The sequence below is a fragment of the Montipora capricornis genome, chromosome 4 (assembly GCF_036669925.1).
Source record: "Montipora capricornis isolate CH-2021 chromosome 4, ASM3666992v2, whole genome shotgun sequence".
In the NCBI taxonomy this organism is placed as follows: domain Eukaryota; kingdom Metazoa; phylum Cnidaria; class Anthozoa; order Scleractinia; family Acroporidae; genus Montipora; species Montipora capricornis.
The window spans coordinates 6520220-6539038 of NC_090886.1; the positions used below are offsets into that span (position 1 = coordinate 6520220).

General features: G+C 39.1%; 2 protein-coding genes across 3 annotated transcripts in view; one reads left to right on the forward strand and one right to left on the reverse strand.

The window, feature by feature from the left end:
* Positions 1-4123, reverse strand: part of LOC138045404 (uncharacterized) — a 154780-nt gene extending 150657 nt beyond the window's left edge. For both annotated transcript variants that reach the window (XR_011131579.1, XM_068891905.1), the window contains exons 1-4: positions 3697-4123; positions 1813-3476; positions 742-1022; positions 301-383 (exon numbers count right to left, since the gene is read on the reverse strand). Coding sequence is in view for 1 of the 2 variants with exons in the window: in XM_068891905.1 (XP_068748006.1) it covers positions 301-383; positions 742-1009 (351 nt within the window). In the remaining variant the exon portion in view is untranslated. The remainder of the gene's footprint in view (positions 1-300; positions 384-741; positions 1023-1812; positions 3477-3696) is intronic.
* Positions 4124-5855: 1732 nt separating this feature from the next.
* On the forward strand, positions 5856-17888 carry LOC138045409 (tRNA selenocysteine 1-associated protein 1-like). Its single transcript, XM_068891910.1, has 12 exons — positions 5856-6311; positions 7788-7885; positions 8773-8872; positions 9161-9213; positions 9508-9571; positions 10578-10620; positions 10783-10810; positions 13545-13664; positions 15238-15478; positions 16017-16059; positions 16179-16237; positions 17246-17888. The coding sequence occupies exons 1-12, from the start codon at positions 6288-6290 to the stop codon at positions 17324-17326; spliced, it is 954 nt and encodes a 317-aa protein (XP_068748011.1). The 5' UTR covers positions 5856-6287; the 3' UTR covers positions 17327-17888.
* The last annotated feature ends 931 nt before the right edge of the window (positions 17889-18819 follow it).

Genomic DNA, 18819 nt, shown 5'->3' on the forward strand with positions numbered 1-18819 from the left:
TGTAATCTCTATGAAGTTAACAATTATTTAAAATTACATGCTAATATTATAGATAGATACTTTAAGAAGCTCATCTAGTGTTATCAGAATGTGTTACTTATTTTCTGATCAATCCGCCATACTGAGGTAGTGACTGAGAAAGTCTAATGTTTCGACTTGTTCCCGAAAACGGGAACAAGCCGAAACATTGCACTCGCCCATTCGTCATTCCGTTCCTTTGAAGAAGTAAGGCAGGCAATCATATAATCTGTTTAAAGTAGATAGATAGTAACAGTAGTTGTTTCTGTGTCATATGCCTACCTCTTCAGCCTCACGAGTGATGGCCTGAGGAGGTGGCCAGCCATCAAAGTCTTTATACTTGATCTCGTCATTCTTTCTTATGCCTGATAATAACAAAACTCAGTTTCATTAATTGAACAGTTAAAAACGGAACACTTTTAATTGTCTACCACTATACACAAGTATCTTGAAGCTCAATGGCGGAGATCAAGTGTTCGAATATTGTTTAGAGGTCTCGGATTTTCCTTCTAGTGTACGTGTACCCTAAAACAACCTGAATTAAATTTGTACATGATCTCTTATCAGCATTTATAAATTGTAAAGTTTAAGGTGGCTCCTCGTTAATAGTAACCATAATCTCTTGGAAAGAGTGGAAACATTCCCTTAATAATTCTCCGTTCTAGATTCCAAGGCAAATGCAACGCATTAGACATAAAGCATAGAGACAACTAAGTTGATTACCTTTATTGATTATAGAAACTGCTCTTTTATTGCCAATATCTCTCAAGGCCAGATAAAGATCTTTCAAGGGTATTTCGCGATCAGCAAGATCATTTAGTAACGCGTCGGCTGGGGACCGCGTCTGCCTAATCTCTTCCACATGTTTTGGCGAATAGAGGAAAGGAAAACCTTCCGTCATCACTTTTTCCCAGTTGACGGTCGTCTCCTTTCCCAAGACGCTGCACAGTTCGTCAAATATCTCGTGTGGAAGATCGGTTATAAGACGCATATTTTCTCTTTATCTGAAAAAAAAAGCCCATGATTTTTTATTGATTTAGGGGACCGTTTAATTGCTCTGAACTTACAACTGCTTCTCGGGTAAGGTTATCAGTTCTATGTGTGAAAATGATGGGACATCTTTACTCCGGACAACTACCCGAAACGAATCTTTATGATGATTTCTTTACCTCTACTGTGGCAGTAAGGTTAACTCATTTTAGTTGCTGATCCAATTTGATTCAGAGGCTTGACAGCTTCTTCGTTATCTTTAATTTGCAGTTTCTTTGAATAGTATGATCTCTAAGAAAGGGGGATTATTTGAAATCCTGCACAAGCAGGATTTTTTTTTCTTTTTTTTTTGGACTTGGGTACATGTATCTCAGGAAGCCATGAGCTGAAGAAACACAATACAATCACACGCAATAAATCCTTCACTGACTAACAAGAAGTCACATCGCTTCATTTTGCTTACAAAACAGAACAATCGACCTGTTGGCATTTCATTCCCGCGACAAGTATAGTTTTCTTTCTTTTTTTCCAAACTTAAAACTGTATATAAACAGCATTTCTGAGAATTTCATTCCTAGTAATTTTTTAGCAGGGGGCAGGTCTCCTTGATGATTTGCGTTAAAGGCACTTGCTATCGGTCTTTCAACGAAAAATAACCGGCTACGATACTTTCATTATCAAAACCGGTACTTTGAAAAGCTATCGGAAACCCTCAACTATAATGGACATGGTGTTCTCGCATATAATGGAATTAATGGTAAAAAAGAATACATATACCTTCGGATTGAAATATCGTATACTCACCTTTTGAAATGAGAGATGACAAGATCTGTTAAACCACTCAAATAAAAACGAAGACAAAATTCACAGGTTACATACAACTGAACATCTGAAACCATGGTTTTGGAGCAGGAATCCTGTTCACTGCTCTTCACAAAAAAATGTTGCTGTCTACTGGGAGAGTTAAAACGTAGCTACTTCAGTCACGGGCCCCCATTGGGACAGGTTTAGAAAAAAAGGACACAACAAGCTTATAAGAAAACAATAGTGACCATTCTGTAGCAGCTTTATATCAATGAAATTAGCGCCGGTAGAGATGTACTGAACTGGTATCTCCTCACAAAGAATACCGTCGTTTACAGTCCAGTAAGCCATTAGCGCTTTTTTTTTGGCCAAAATAGCTGCAAGGATGTCTCCACGGGAATTTGTTGACTTCGATCACAAACTTTCTAATTTGATGACAATTTTTCCATAAGCACTTGCACATTGATTATCGTTAACAACGAGTCACGCACCTATGTGCCATTATGTATTGACCTGTATTAATTAAGAGTAACATTAAAATTCAGTCTTGCAATGCAACAAAGTGGTTAACACTGTCACAACTTTCTCCTCACAGTTATCTTTGAAAGTCCTCATAAGAACTATTAATTTCATTATGGTAATCAGGACTATCTTCAGAGAAATTAAATGGCAAACGCCTGGCTAAAATGTGTTTTGCCAAAAGGGAAAATGAAACTTGGTCGATATCAGTTTACTGTTTGCTTGGTACAGCTGCCCAGCAAGTTTTCAAAACAGAGAAAAATACAAGAACAAGAGAAATGACAAACAGAAACCTGTCGCTTGGTGCGTGTCGTCATCCACATGTATTTCTCTTAGCCCTTTTTGCATTGCTAAATCAAAATTGGAAAAATACTTTGGAGTTTTCCCAAATAAAAATGATGCGGTTTCATGAAGTCAACTTATTCAGGTGTCACTTTTATCATTTGTGTATTTCACTTGGACGGTGCATTGTGGTACTTTCCCTGGGAAAAAACCCGAGGGGTTTCCCGGCCTGATCAACAGGAAGTTTTATTATAAGAGGCCTTTTTGATAGATGTGTCTATGGCATCGCTCCTAGTATTAATTCACCAGAAAGAAATGATGAAAGGGAGCCAGTTCATACCAAAAAGGTAGATAAGGCCTATATCCGGTACTAAACAGCTGTCAGATGGCACTTTAGCTAGGAGGCAACTGGGAGGCTACAATGGTGCTCTATCATTAGTGTTTTTTTAACTTTTAAATTCCTAATTCTGTCTAGGCAGAACTAATCCTCGACTGACGCTGTGTCTAGTGTCAATGAAAATCATTATAAGGCAGAAGTAATGTAACTTTCAAAATAATGGCTGGCAATGTTCAGAATCCCTGCTCTTATCCACTCTCTGTTTCAAAAATTGCGTGAATTAAATCACAGTGACGAAATCGAAAAGTAGGTGTATCAAGCGACAACAGCAAACACACTTAGTAGCAATCAGAGAAGAAAATAAACCGACGTAAGCAATTCGCTCTATCGAAGAACTGAAATCACATCATTTAATAACAGTTCCTAATGTCAGAAAGGAATTCTAAAGCTGAAAATACCGTAATTCATACCCGTAATTTTGTAATTTTCTTCCCTCTCTTTGTCTTCAGTGGTGGACCACTCTTCTCTGAAGATGAAACAGGAAAAATTCGGTTAGCTTCAATTTCGATTTGTTATGGGCATCTTCAAGTCATATCGTCGCTGTGCATCACTTCTAACAAGACGAAAACTGACAGTAAATAAGACCGCTGCTGATTTTGTTTTCAAAGCCTTGAAAGAGAACATTCGAATCAATGAAACTGTATCAAGATAAACTGAGAGACATCAAAGAAACGTCGATCACTTACGTCGCAAGAGCCAGAAGGTACTGAGGAGTTCGGCAGAGATTTTAGTATAAATAACCTTTTCCGTTTCAGTTCAGAAGGGGTTTTCCCTTTTATGACGTAAAACGGTTAGAAATTGTGGCAAAAAATAAAAGCAAATCATTTGGTTGGAACGCCAGAATTGCGGAATACACGGAATATTCTAAAATCCGGAATATATGGAAGTATTCTAATTAACAAACCGAAAGTGTTTCAGCGTTGTCTGTACTCTTATCGACAACGATATTCCGTCATCACAGTGGTCAAAATGTTGCGGACTCACGAGGCGTAGCCGAGTGAGTCTACGACAAATTTTGACCACCGTGATGACGAATATCGTTGTCGATAAGCTAAGAGTACACACAACAATGAATCACTTTCGATTTGTTTTTTACCACAACATTCAACGCCAAAGAAAGCTTTTATTTCAGAGCGTGACCAAGATCACAACTCAAAGAAAGACCAAGCGTTGTCTATAACTTTTCGCAATATGATTGGTTTTCCCAAAATGAGCGTTCCTGATTGGCTATTACATTGCGTGACAAATTAACGCAAGCATGACGCGATCAGACTCTTATCGACAACGGCAAATTAGCCAATCAGATTGCGAGATTACAAGCAATTGTGGTAAAACATACTGTAATATGGAGTGTGATTTCCGTCAAAATTGAATTTTGTATTTGAAGTTCAAATGTGCAGTTTTGACATTCCAATATTCAATTGTACAGTTCAAACATGCAGTCTTGAAGTTCGCGTATTCAATTGTACAGTTCAGACATGCAGTTTTGACATTCCAATGTTCAATTATATTCTGCAATTCAGAGATGTAGTTTTGACATTAGACTGGTTAAAAGAGCATAATCTTGCGGTGAAATCACCAAATTTGAAGTTTTGACGACAACGTAAGCATGCAACAGAGAATCTTTCATTCTCTATTTTCAGTCTGAAGCCGCTCGTAACAATTTATTTTTAGGATACTTCAAGTACGTGAACGAGATGGAATAATCGGGAAAGATAAATTATGCTAACGCAAGGTTCTATTTTGAGGTTACGTTTTCGTCGAAGTCGTCGTCGTAGATACTAGGAGTTTCAGTGAGAAAGTGAGTGCTGGCGTGGAAACTGGGAGCAGTGACTGGTATTTTTTTTTTAACAGCTGCAAATTTTTGAAAAAAAAAGAGGATACCGGAGATGTGCGTGAAAGTATTTAAAAAGCGAAGAAAGGTGTGCAACCAAATTTTCTCGCATCGATGTTTTCTTAATAATGTTTTCTTAAGGACGGTGCCTACTATTGTTATTGCGCATACGTTCTGCGCATCTCGAGATACTCGATTTCCTATCTGTGATGCTTACTAACACAGGGGTTTTTTTGCTCGGTTTAAAACTATCCGAAAAAAGTATATCTTAGTAAGTACTCTTGGTATCCAAAAAGAAAATTGGGGGTAACCATGCATTTTTGAGAGATAATTAAGCTTCAATTTGAGAAAGAACGCCATACATTGCTTTGTATTTTAAAGCTTTTTCAAATATTATTCATGAATTATCTTTGAAAAATGCGTGGTTACCCCCAATTTTCTTTTTGGATTTCAATTACACTTGGTAAGATCTACATTTCATGCATAATCACACACCGGGGCAAAAATATTTAAACAATAGAGTGTTTCTGTCGAGGAACTATCGCCTGATAGTTGCCCCGCGGAAATTTGATGTTCTTAAAACAAATATTTGCCCGAGAAGCTTCGCTTCTCGGGCAAATATTTGTTTTAAGAACATCAAATTTCCGCGGGGCAACTATCAGACCGATAGTTCCTCGACAGAAACACTCTATTGTCTTTATTGTTCACTACTAAATTTTCTTCCGCGCGCCAGCTCAAAAATCATGTTGAATTATTTTCAACTTTATTAGACGAAAGCCGTGTCAGCCAATGTAAAATGTGAAAAAGAAAACAAACCAAAACCCTCTTAATACAACTTTGATTGTTTATTTTCCATAAGGCCGCTTGTTTACAGAGGTATTTTCAGCGGACGACTACTATCCATCCGGGTATTTTCCTCGGATGGGCACTATGGGCTGATAGTCTCTCTCCACGGACGAACACTATCGCGTCACGTGATCAATTTAAACCAATAAGAATCAGAGAAAATTTAGTGGTGAACTATAACTTTAATTAGTAGGCACCGTCCTGAAATATTCCTGAAATATGGTGCTCCGAAAAGGCGCGCGCGGAGCTCCGCTAAAAAGAGCCTGCATTGGTACCTTTTGTGGTCAGCGGTCCTTTCCAACCCTAAAATGATGTGTCAAATATGCATGTTCTCTGTGTTCTCGTGTCTTCAAATTTTAGTACTTTCCTTTACAAAAGCGTTTCACAGAGTTCCTAGAATTTGTTGGTACTTTTCACACACTTTATTATCGAGCATTAGGTTGTAAGAACGACTGATTATTCAGTCAAGTTTGTAAGGAATCCTGTTTCCTTAACGCTGATCGGTTTGGAAAGGAGAAACCACGTGTCAACAACCCAGTAAACGCGTCAGCTGTTCCTTTGATTGTATTTTGGACTGTCTACGACCTAAAAAGAGAAATGACAAGTCTGTGGATGGGAGATGTAAGTGTTTAATCCTTTTGATTTAATCAGGTACTGTGTGAGCAATAACTGTGAAAAATTGGACGTCCACAGTTGATTGTGTGACATGTTGAAAGTAGCTTTAGTTAATTTATGTAGATTAATTATTCATCGGTATGACGCAGTTTTAATAAACAAAGGATCTACATATCCGTCACCTGGACATCAGAAAGGAAGTAAACTATATTTAAGAGTCTAGTCTTCTAGCGCTGGAGCATTAACATCTGACACTGTAAACTGAAATCAACAAATTAACACAAATCATATGTTAGTTTTTGAGGAGAGAGGAAAGCTGGAGTACCTGGAGAAAATCCTCTTGGAGCAGAGTAGAGAAGAAAAAAAGTTAAGCCACATATGAGGCTGTGTCTGGGAATCGAACCCGGGCCACATTGATGAGAGATGAGTGCTCTCACCACTGCGCCATCCCTGCGCCCACTCTAACAGTCTCAAAGAAACAATAATTCAGATGATCATAGGGACTGCCTAAAAGCCCCAAATGGTTGGAGGAAATCATTTTGCCATGTGAGAATACCATAACCCTAAAATCTTGATCTTAAATGAAATGTGCCCCATCAGTTTGCGGTATCTGTTTTTAGGATGGCCATTGCTAGAATGATTTTTGCAGGAAAAAAGCATGAGGCGGTATTGTGTTCTTTGCATGATCTATGCTTTTTGCATTAAGTACATGTATGAGCAATCCCTCATGCAGCTTTTTCGCAGACCTGTCAGAGGCGTTGTAGTTATCAGGTCTAATATGATTGTCCATAATTTCACGGGACTGGTGAAATTTTTATATTTAGATAATAAAGTAAACTGATGGAGCAAGGATAAATGAGAGACATCAATGCTTCTGGGTAATTGTCTTACAACTGGCTGTGTAGAAAGCATGTTAGTCAGGGTTCAATTCAGGTGCTTTATAAACAAACCAAGCCAGTTGTCACAGCAGGGTCCCATTCCAGCGCAAGTGCAGGTTAACACAACAAAGCACACAGGCCATTCCACCTGAGTCACCAAAGTATTTAATTAATGCTAGAGCGGTTTTCAATTTAGTGTCGAAAGTAATTAGCTAATTACTTTGGTTTTGCATTACTTCACTCAGTGATTGGTTCAAAGTTCTCGCACCATTTTTTCAACCAATCAGAAGTGAAACCAAAACCAATCAAGGCTTGCGCATGCACATTTTCCCGTGCTTTGTGTCGGCTATGTGTAATTACTTAGAGTTTTGATTGGTTTACTGGATTGTCTCTGTCCTTTTTGATTGGACAAAGTAATTATTTTGGTTTTGGTTTTACAACACTCGATTGAAACTCGCTCTATCCCCTCCCCTCTCCCCACTAACACAAACGTCCTAGGATACCCCCCAGTTGACCAGTAAAATCGTCTGTCAAGTCTCACTCCCAGGGGTCAATGGGTTGATACTTCATGAAAGTCCTCATTTGTCCGTGAAATATTCAACAGCTTGACTCCTACATGGATGAAACATTCATCAGCAGTGCATTTGCCGCAATGGGAGAAGCAGTAGTCTCAGTGAAGATGATTAAAAACAGGACCACTGGGTAATATTATGAGTTCTATAAAATTTGTACATCTCCAAGTGTTTTGTGCAGTGTGCGTGAAATATTAATTAACCCTTTCATTCCCAAAAGTTTTGCTTATAGATTTGACAATGATTTTACCCAAGTGATTTTATTCTCATTCTTTTGGAAGTGAAAGGGCTAAATTGTAGACAGAATGAATTTAGAATATTAGTGACCTTGTTGTGATTTAGGTGTAACTGTTGTAGTTTATGATAATTATCATTGCGTCATGTATGGGTAGGAAATGAGGTGTTTGTTTAGGATTCAAAAAAATGTTTGTATATTTTGGTACAATAATAATTAATAATAATGCTTGCGATACTTGGAGAACCAGCCAAAGGGTTCTATTGACAGAATTTAAAGGAATTTAGTTATGCTAGAAAACGTTCTTTTTCCTGACATTTATCCATAATTTTTGCAGGAAGAACTACACACACCTACCTTTTGGTAGTAATCCATTGATTTAGTAAGAGAATTATTCATTTTTCGTATTTTGACGCAGCAGTCTTTGTGGTAGTTGAAGCTTCTGCTTGACTTCAACTAGTTTCCTTTCCTGCACACCTGATTAGCTCAGAGATTATTGTTATTATTATTATTATTATAATATTGTAACACGACGACACTGCTGCAATGTCAACAGATTTATTCACAAAACTCAACAATGGAATAAAGTACTTTTCATCAAGATTCAACACACTCGCACAATCTCTAACCCCAAGTCTGGCTCTTTTGTAGTCATTATTGCATGTATATTGGTTGCAATAGCTTAACGCCATGTAACTGTCTCTTCATCCAGCTCGCATACATTACAGTAGCTCGTACATGTAACACTACGCCTTTTGTTATAATATCTTATCCTTGACCAGGTCTCCTGCTGGATACTGCTTTGTTGACTTTGGAGATTACACAGTGTCACAGAAAGTAATGGGCAAATTAAATGGCTTGCCAATACCTGGAAGCAATCCAGTAAGTATTGTTACTATTATTTATTTCATAGCCCCTGTCAGTGTTACTGTGGTGACAGTATTATAAATAATAATGAGGATGACGGCTACATGGATAGTATTAGTGATGACGACAACGAAAAATATTATAATGACAACCAAAATAATGTGAATCCAATTAGCGTGAGATTTTTTGTGGCTGATTGTGAGACTGTGGTGGAGTAAAGCACAAGTTTAGCAACAAAAATGATTGTTAGGCCTGTTTAGTTGACGCTGATTTGTGCTTCATGTAATTTGGTTTTTCTTGTAGATAAAGCGATTCAAGTTAAATTGGGCCACTTACGGCAAGGATTCATTCATGCAGTGAGTGTAACAACAAGTGTATTTTCTCCAACAATTTTGTGTAAAATCTACGTAGTTTGAAAAAACAATTGCTACTTCTCTGTAATTCTACATGAAATGGCCTGCGAACATTCCAACAAGAGCCTTTTTCCATTTCTGTGTATACTAAGAAATTGCAAGAAGTATGATTTCAATTATTGAAATGCTTAAATTGCATGCTATGGAATTTTAGTTAACTATCTTGACCGGAAATTTAATGAATTAGATGATGTTAACTTGATGATTTTATGGTCCTAAGTTTTTGTACTGTCGTAGGGGGCCAGAGTATTCAATATTTGTTGGTGATTTGTCTCCAGATGTTACCGACTACGCTCTTCAGGTAAGATTTAAACTTGTCTCAAAATTGTGGGAATCAACACAATAATTCCAACTCGATCGTCTGGTGCTTTGGATGTACCCTTATGTCGTCTGTCAACATGGCAGCGCTCTTTTGCTTCCAGAGGAGCCAAACTCTGGAACTCTTTGAATGATAATATTAAGTCCTTAAAATTCCCCAAGAATTTTAGGCATCATTTTGCAAATGTTTTATTAGGTTGATAGTCTTGATATATTTTTTGTAATTATAATATTATTGTACTTATATTCTTAATTAATTGAAATTTAAATGTTTAATTTTTAATTCTATTGAGCTGAAAACCCCCCTTAGGGAGCATCAATAAAGTATGTATGTATGTATTGTTAGCTGTGTAACATAAGTTGCTGTTAACTGGCAGGGACGTCTTTGTTCATGAGATCCAAATCATTTGTTCAGCACAGGTACATGTCGTTCAGGAAAGGATGGCAAACTCATAAGAAATGTACAAAAATAACTAATCATATAATGCATAACTGTTCTCTGGGCATTTGTTTGGGCACTGAAAAGAAATAATAAATTTAAGTGAGTATTTCCTTTTTTCTCGTAACATATACATGTATGCTCAATTAACCCATTGACTCCAAGGCTGTTGCCTAACAGGAGCCCGGTAGCCTGGGGCTCCCAAAGAATATCTCTGGGCGCCTTAATTTTTCACAGCAACACCTTTCACTTCATATGCTGGGCTCCTAAGTTCTCAGCGTTTAGCTCTGAGGGCCCCTTTAAAATTTTCTTAGGCAGCAGCCTTGGACTCCTTGGAGTGGGAGTCTCAATAGATTTTACTCCGTCTAAGGCAAGACAATTTTACTCGTTAGGGGGTTGAGCAGTTGTAGTGTAGGGAGATATTAGATTGTCGCCATTCTTAGGCCGTGAAGGGTTGGTTGATATCGAGAGTAAAAGCTCATTTTTGCTTTAATTAGGCTAGTAGGTGTTACTATACACAAAAAGAAATGGCTTAATTTTTTCCTTACAGGAGTTCTTCCAAAGAAAATTTCCAACTTGTAAAGCTGCTAAAGGTAATAATATATTTGACAGCTTCTGTATTTTGGTTCCCACATCTGGCTTATTTAGCAATGGCATTGATTAATTCTGTCTAATTTGGCCAATAATAATTATTACAAGTATTAATTTTTTTGGAGCTGTATCTCCTACATTGACATTTTTTCTTTTCCTTTCAGTTGTTCTAGACACAGCTGGAAATTCCAGGTATCTGATGCATCATGGTGATTCAAAATTTTTAATTACTCTCATCATCATTTTCTCTTTATTGCAAATCCAAAATTATTTATTCCTTTCTCTTTCTTCTGAAAGGATAATAATCGTGCAACACAGCATTGGCCATTGTCAAATCCTTAAATTTTGCATTAGCATGTGAGTAGTTATATCGGACCCTTCAAACCAGATTTGACAGGTAGTCATCAAATGACGTCATCAATGAGAATGCCAAAAAAGGGGCATGCATAAATAAGAAAATGCGGCAGACAATCGTTATACATGCACGCACTTAAACCCTTACCAAAATACTGTATAATTGCCCCACCAAAATTTGCACTTGGTGTTTTTACGTGCTCCTTAGGGTTGTGTTGAAACGCGCCCAATTTTTTTCTAATTTATGCACCCCCCTTTTTGACATTTTCATTGATGACATCATTTGATCACAGCCGGCCAAATCTGGTCTGAAGGATGCGATATAATTTCTCATGTTGGGTCTAATTTGCATGTGGATGCTTAAAGTCTGTAGCCTATTATTAGCAAGTGTCACGGTTTAAGTGGAATCTGCGTACAGGTACCCATGGATCTGAGCGTCATGCCAACCCATGCAAGTGGATTAATTGATATTTTCTCAGTCAGGGTGGGAAAGAGGCAGTGCGGCCCAGTGGTTAGGGTGCTTGCCTTGAGATCCGGAGATCCCGGGTTCAAGACCCGCTCTGACCACTCGCTGAATTTGTTCCTGGTAGTCCCTGGTTCAACTTCCCAGCTGCACTTGTAAATAGCCAACTGGTTTGCCTCCGGCCAGTTGGGATTCTTAACAGTTGTTGTTGTTGTGTTCTGTTGTTTCGTTGATTGTTTCAGATTGGCCCTGAAAAGCCCCTATGGGGAGTGGTCAATTAAGTATGTATGTATGTATGTACGTTAACATACGATTATGACTATTCACCGAAGTGGAGGTGGCTAGTGGTGAATATTTATCGAGCCTAAAAGCAGCGAGGTAAGTATCTACCACTAGCCACCGACACTGAGAAAAAAGAAAGAAAGAAGATGATCCCAACTAAACCAAGGTTGTTAATTATTCTATGGCAAGCAATTCTCATCCTAAATGGAGCAATCTGATTGGTTGGTTTTCCGTCGGGATATTACTGTACAGACCATTACCATGGAAATGGTTCGTTTCCGTATTTTTTCTCCCTTGAGCGGAACACAAAATGGCAAGCGGACTTTAGATTTAAATGTAAAAGGTTACTGTTCAAAGTTCGCTGATGGAAGAAGATTACGAACATTCGCCAAGCGGAGAAGTGTCCGATCGCCCAAAGATCATGTAAAGTCTGGTCGCCATGTAGGGCGATCGATCGCGCTGGTTGATTTTCCATGCGTTCAGAGAGATCATTGTCGGTTTACAACTAGTTGTTATGTTGATAGTTAGCTTTGATTACTTCGTGGGTTTTACATTGGGGGCTGATCGTCAAGCATCATAATCAGGGGTTAAACTGTCAGGGGCTAATTGTCTGGATTCCTTATTAACAACTTACCAACCTCACTTGCTCGGGACCGTACTGGGAAATATTAGCCCTCGGTAGTTTTTGCACGGACCTCGCGCACCACCTTGGGCTGATATTCCCCTGTACGGCCCTCGCGTTCGGTTGGTAACAGGTTAAGATTTCTACATATCTATCCATATTTCTTTTGGATACAGTATGATCAAATGTGCATCAGTAGGCTGCTGCTCGTCGTAAAACGGTGAAAGTTTTCTTATTCCAACTTGCCTCTGTTGCTCGATATCTGTAGACAACAGGCAACAACGAATGAGCTACAATCAAACAAGCTTCTTTGATTTGAGGCAAAACGCAAATGTCCACTCCTACCGTTTGACGTTTGCCGTAAGTGCGACGCTATTTAAAGCGCTCAACTGGTTCGAAAAAAATCTGAGCTAGTAATCGGAAGATCGTAGATTTGTCTCCTGCGAAGGAGCACTGGATGTTTTCCAAGTATTTCCAAGTCAAAATCTTTTTCTTTTCTTTTCCAAGTATTTTAATAAATGCATCCTCATCTTCTTGCACTCTCCATCTTCCTCGTGACACTTGGGGAAGGTGCAAAATACAGGTCACGGGTCACAAGTCACAGGTCATTGTTTTACCAATACAGAAACAACGCTAAACTTTTACCAATGCTAACATAAGGCCTAAAAGCGTTTGTTTAGGCCTAATTAGGCCAAAGTTTAGCTTGAATGACTGATTAGGATTCGTTCTGTATTGGTAAAACAATGACCTGTGACCTTTGTTTTGTACCCGCCGATTACACTTGCGACTCAAAAATCAGGAGGCAGGTGTAACATCACACGCTGATTGCCCAATGGATGTGGCTTTAGTCGACGCGCATTTTACTGCACCATTCCCCGAAGTGGGAGGCGCGGTGGCCTCATGGTTAGTGCGCTCGACTCCGGATCGAGTGGTCCGGGTTCGGGGCCTGGCCGGAGACATTTTGTTGTGTTCTTGGGCAAGACACTTTACTCTCACGGTGCTTCTGTCCACCCAGGTGTATAAATGGGTACCGGCGAATTTAATGCTGGGGGTAACCCTGCGATGGACTAGCATCCCTTCCAGGGGGGAGTAGAAAAACTTGTAGTCGCTTCATGCTACAGTAACCGAAGATAAGCGCCGGCCCTATGGGCCTTCTACGCTCGTAGCAGACTTTATTTCCTGAAGTTTATGGCTATTTGTTCCAGGGGATATGGTTTTGTGAGGTTTACAGATGAGTCAGAGCATAGACAAGCCATGATTGACATGCAGGGAGCAGTAGGCTGCGGATCCAAACCTCTAAGGGTCAGCGCAGCCACACCCAAAAGGTACAGTGTTCTTTAAATAGCCCGCCCAATGCAGGAACCCATGACCCGGAGACTACAACTCTACTGTGTTCGTGTAACGGCGTTTTCACAGACCAATTTATTTTTAGATTGAATTTCTCGCGAATGAGACTCCCACAGGAGCCCGATGACCAATTACAAGAAATTAAGCTGACTTCATAGGGTCACCGAACCGGAACTCCCATTGTTTTTTGACCTAATTCGCGGGAAGGGCTAGTCTAAAAATAAACCTACTTGTGAAAACACCGTTTCACAGACGCTGCATGGAAGTTGCACGCTCCAGATGGGCTCCTGCCCAATGTTGATATTTAGGACTTAAGACGTGCGATGCTGCTACATAAACGAGAACGTCAAATATATCTTGAATTTTAGCTTAATGGCTTACAGTGAAACTACCAAAAGTCTATTGTAGGGTTTGAAGGTATGGTAGGAAATTGCATGTAATAGCCCATTTCACGGTTAGTTTTTCTCATTTGCATTACAATGTAATCTAATGTGGGTGCAAGGCAATCTCGGGTTAAAACGACAAAATAACCCGAAATTGCCTCACATACATGCTAGATTACATTGTAGTGCAAATGAGAAAAACAACCGTGAAAAGGGCTATTCGAAGGTCGTAGGCTTGGGAAAGAACGTCATGCTTGCCCATATCAACATATATGACAATAAACAATGCACTTCCAAACGATAGCTTACAAGAGTTAACAATGGTTTGTGTTGAATATGTAAGCCATCAAGAACTATATACCAAGGTTGCACTCACACAGTAGCCATGGTTATTCTTGTTGTAAAGAGCTGTGAAACTTTTTCTTTGTTTCCTTAGCTTATGCTAGAGTTAGGTTGACGTTTCAAGGTAATTCTCTTTCGTTTTCGTTTGTGTTTCATCTTCGGTGTGTTTCACAGATCTTTACGCCGAGGGTTAGCCCCTACTCGGCAGCACTCGGTTTTTTTACGAGTAGTCCCGAGTCCCCATTTGGCAATAAAAAATTGCGACAGAACATTTCTTAAAAGCATTCTAAGATCTAAAAAGCTAAAAAGCTGAATAAAAAATCGACGACGTTTCGACGTTACCGTTAACGACATTACCAAGTCAAAAATGTATAAAAACTAAGTTTTATAAATACTAAGACGAACAATAAGAGATGAAAATAATTTACAAGTTAAACAAAAAGTTTCGCACGTATGGAGTCCGTTTGGACTTTCAAATTAGGTTTGACATTCTTGATGTAAGGCGTTTCAAACAATAAACAATCAAATTTGCCTTGGCACTTTCTCAGAAGCGCTTTTTCATGAAGCACAAGGTAGGAGCGATCTTTTGAAAGAGAGCCATTTCAAGATTCTGTCGCAATTTTTTATCATCAAATGCTTTTTAAGTCACTTCTTTCCCGAGTCATTATTTGATAATTAAACCGCCTCAAGAACTGGTTCGCTGTAAGTCGTGTTAAGGGGGAAAGGACCCCCTAAAAATTTACCCAAAGGCGTTAACATTACAATACGACGATCACAGCTCTAGAAATTGTTGTGGTGACTTATTTTGTTATTTCTGTGTCGTAAGGCCTCAAACAACAGCCACAAGCACACCAACGGCATACACGGCCACCACTGCAGCGGCAGCAAACCAGCAATATATGCAACAGTATCAGCAATATCAGCAATATTTAGCAGCGTGGCAAGGATACCATCAGCAACAACAACAACAGCAGCAGCAGCAACAGCAACAGCAGCAGCAGCAGCAGTATTACCAACACTACCAGCAATATCAGCCATACGGACATGCGACGTATCAGCAACCAACGGTAGAGGCTGGTTTTATCACAGATAGGAGTGGTTTGAGAGTTTTTGAAAACGGAGGTCCAAGGTCTTTGTGTGGACGGGCTCAAACGCATGTTGTCGAAAACGCTAAGGTCGCGGGCATCTACCTGTCCCAGTTTCACTTGCGTGTAAAAGCAATAACAAGGGGGTGATCTTGCATTTATGTTGTTTGATCGCATTGCAACCTTAATTGCCTGCTTTGAGCTTAATTTTGCGTCATAAAATACATTGCTGTAGCTGATTGATAATTTTTTTGCTCGGATAGTCTCCAACTCTCTTGTATTAATTTTGCTAGTATCATTGTACCTTGGACTCACCTCAAGCATGCGCAGTATGGAGAAAGTAAGGTCGAGCAAAGCCTGCTGACGAAAACGAATGTTCTCTTTTCGGTTTTACGTGGTCTAGTAGGGGCATAAACGTTTTATGCCTTTTTGAGATACAAAAACCCGAGGTTTGCGAAAACGCATTAGTGTGGACTAGGTACAAATCTCACTCACAGAGGTGTTTTGTTTTTCCTCCCAGGGTTACGAAGAAGCCGCTGTAACAGTTGATAATACGGCTGAAGGTAAAACAAATCGTCAAAAAGGAAGAGTTGTCTAGAAACTGCTCTCTTTGACTGAAAAGTTATACATTTTCACAAGATGTGACTATCCAATTTCAATGCCTGTTTTGTTATCCTCACAGATCCAAACCCTCCGTTAAATATTACAGAGGAAAACAGAGCTATAATAACAAACGACGCAGTAAGTTGGCCTTTAAAACAGTTTCATTTGTAGAGTGGTTTTCAAATGCATGTCGAAGCCAAAGAAATTATTTCAGCCAATCTAAGCAGACGATCGTTATGAGCCAATCAGAAGGCCGAGCAAGTTCATGCAACCGATGCCAAGGGTGGGAAAACGAGAGCGCGCAATTGGTTTGGCTTTTGCATCTGACTGGAAGAAAATGTGGCGCGAAAATTAGAAGCCAGTTGAGAGATTAAGCACCGCTTTTACGTGAAACGGCAAACGCGAAACGATGGGCTGCTGCTTGTCATGAAAGCATGAAAATTATGTTATTCTAACTCGTCTCTCTCTTTGCCGTTTCTCTCCGTTTGCCGCAATCACTGCGACGTAATCGGGAGTTTGAGCAAAGACTACGGCTGCAAAGCCAGAATATGATTGGTTAAAAGAGGAAAAATACTCGTGCAAGTTGCGCGTGCATGTTCCACGTGCAGCACAAATGTCCTTGCATATCTTTACGTACTCCACAAAACAACAACTTAAAATCACCAAATGTTAGCTTTGGGCAACAACTTGAGCATATAACAATGAACCATTCATTTGCTATTTTTGCTTTAAAACCGTACGTACCCATCCAGTTACAGGATAGTTCGCCCGTATTGTACAAGGTGAACAAGATGGAATAATCGCGGAATGCTTGCGATAGTTATATTTTCGAGTGAAGTTTTCGTTGCCGTTGCATGTCCTTGCTTAAAGTTCATAATGCAATACAATAATTACAAATCCACACGAGCTAAACGCAAAATGATCGTGATTGAATGTACATAGAGTAGGACATTAACAGAGAACTTCGCGATCAAATTGAGAGCATTGGCGTTTTACATTGTTATTTTCTGGGTTTGGACATGAGCCCCTGGTTTGGAATATTAGGAATTTTTCCCCAAAATGCCCCCATTTTGTATATCTTTTGCTTTTTCTAAGGATGTACAGCAACTGAGAGGCGATCATTTACCTCCTTTGATGTATCTGTAGGAATCTTTCTACGAGATGGAACAATCCAGATGGCAGCCTGTAGAATCGCTTGGTTCAGGACCTAAGACTGTGGTCGCGTAGCGGTAAAATAGCTCTGGCGAGAAGACTTGCTTGTGAGAGAGTCCATGTTGTACGTGTGGCAATTAAAACCTTTATTTGATTGTTTGTAAGCTTTCTTGTTCTGTTCCAAAAGTAGCATTTTGTCATAGTGATGACCGCTTTAATCCACTTGCAATATTCCTGAACATTGTTCAGTGATTTAAAATTACCAACGCTCCGATCTGCAAGGGATAGTAGTAGTACCATGTACCGGGTAGTTTGTTGTTAAGTGATAAACTTGCGTCACGTTACTAATTAATGTCAATAACAAAACTGAATAATTATCATGATTACCATCGTACCGTATAATTCTGTTTTATTCCTTTATTCATTCACTTATTTTAATAATATTGTAATAATTATGCAACGTTTCTTCAGTCTGTCTAGGTCTTATTTTTTTCCTTAATATCGTTTCTAGTAAGTTTAGTGTCATGTACGCCATTACACTGCACGCCTCAATTACCATTGCTATATGCGTGTAGTTTTCATTGTAAAATTTAACTTTAATTTTTGCAAATATACTTGAACTTGAACTTGAGGTGAACGCGGAACATATGTTTTTATATTTGCCAGTGTCGCCCCCTTGATTTGTTCTTTCGTTATTTTTGCTATAATTTTTATTTTGGGTATGTTTTTTGCACAGTTGTTATATTTGTTATTCTTGCGATCACCTGCACTTCTGAGGGCCCAGTTGTTCGAAAGTCGATTAACTTAATCCAGGATTACCATAAACTTTGGTAAAATGTTTTCAACTTTTAAGTGCATCTTTCTTTTGATTATTTTTGGTTTTCAAGATTGACTTCCTCTAATGTAAAATTTTGCCAAATATCAGCGTTGTACAACATTTGGGAGTAGAGAAATATACTCCTTGGTAATTTTTAAATCTGGGATTAGCGTTAATCGGCTTTCGAACAACCGGGCCCAGCTGGAGATAAGTGGTAATCACAGTCGAGAAAATCGATTGTGTGTTTTGTCTTTACCATCGGCAGAGCCATCGGCAGAGCCTCTTATCAAATTTGCCTCCCACCAGACGAAAAATAGTTGCTAGAGGGATTTATCATCAGGTTTACGACTAACGGCAAAAGTCGGACTGAATTTTACGTTTTCTTCCAACCATGAAAGAAAATAGTTTGATATTAGCTAATTTCTCGCATGATAGCTACAGGTATCCAGGAGCTTGTTAAAAGAGAGAGACGAGTTTTCAGGTTTTTGTGAGAGCCGCTGCCGCAAATTTCCCTTTCGTAAACGGTCGTTGCCATTTGAAACTGTCGTTGCCATTTCAGTCTCAGAACGGTCATTGCCATTTGAATCGGTCGATGCCATTTGTAACGGTCGACTACATACTTCACTTCAAGTAAATTAAAAGAAACAAACTAGGAAAAAATAGTAACAAAAAACAAGACAAAAAAGGAAAAAAAAAATTTATGAAAGAAAACCTGGAGGAAAAAAAGAGTCCGAAAATTTAAGACTCGAAC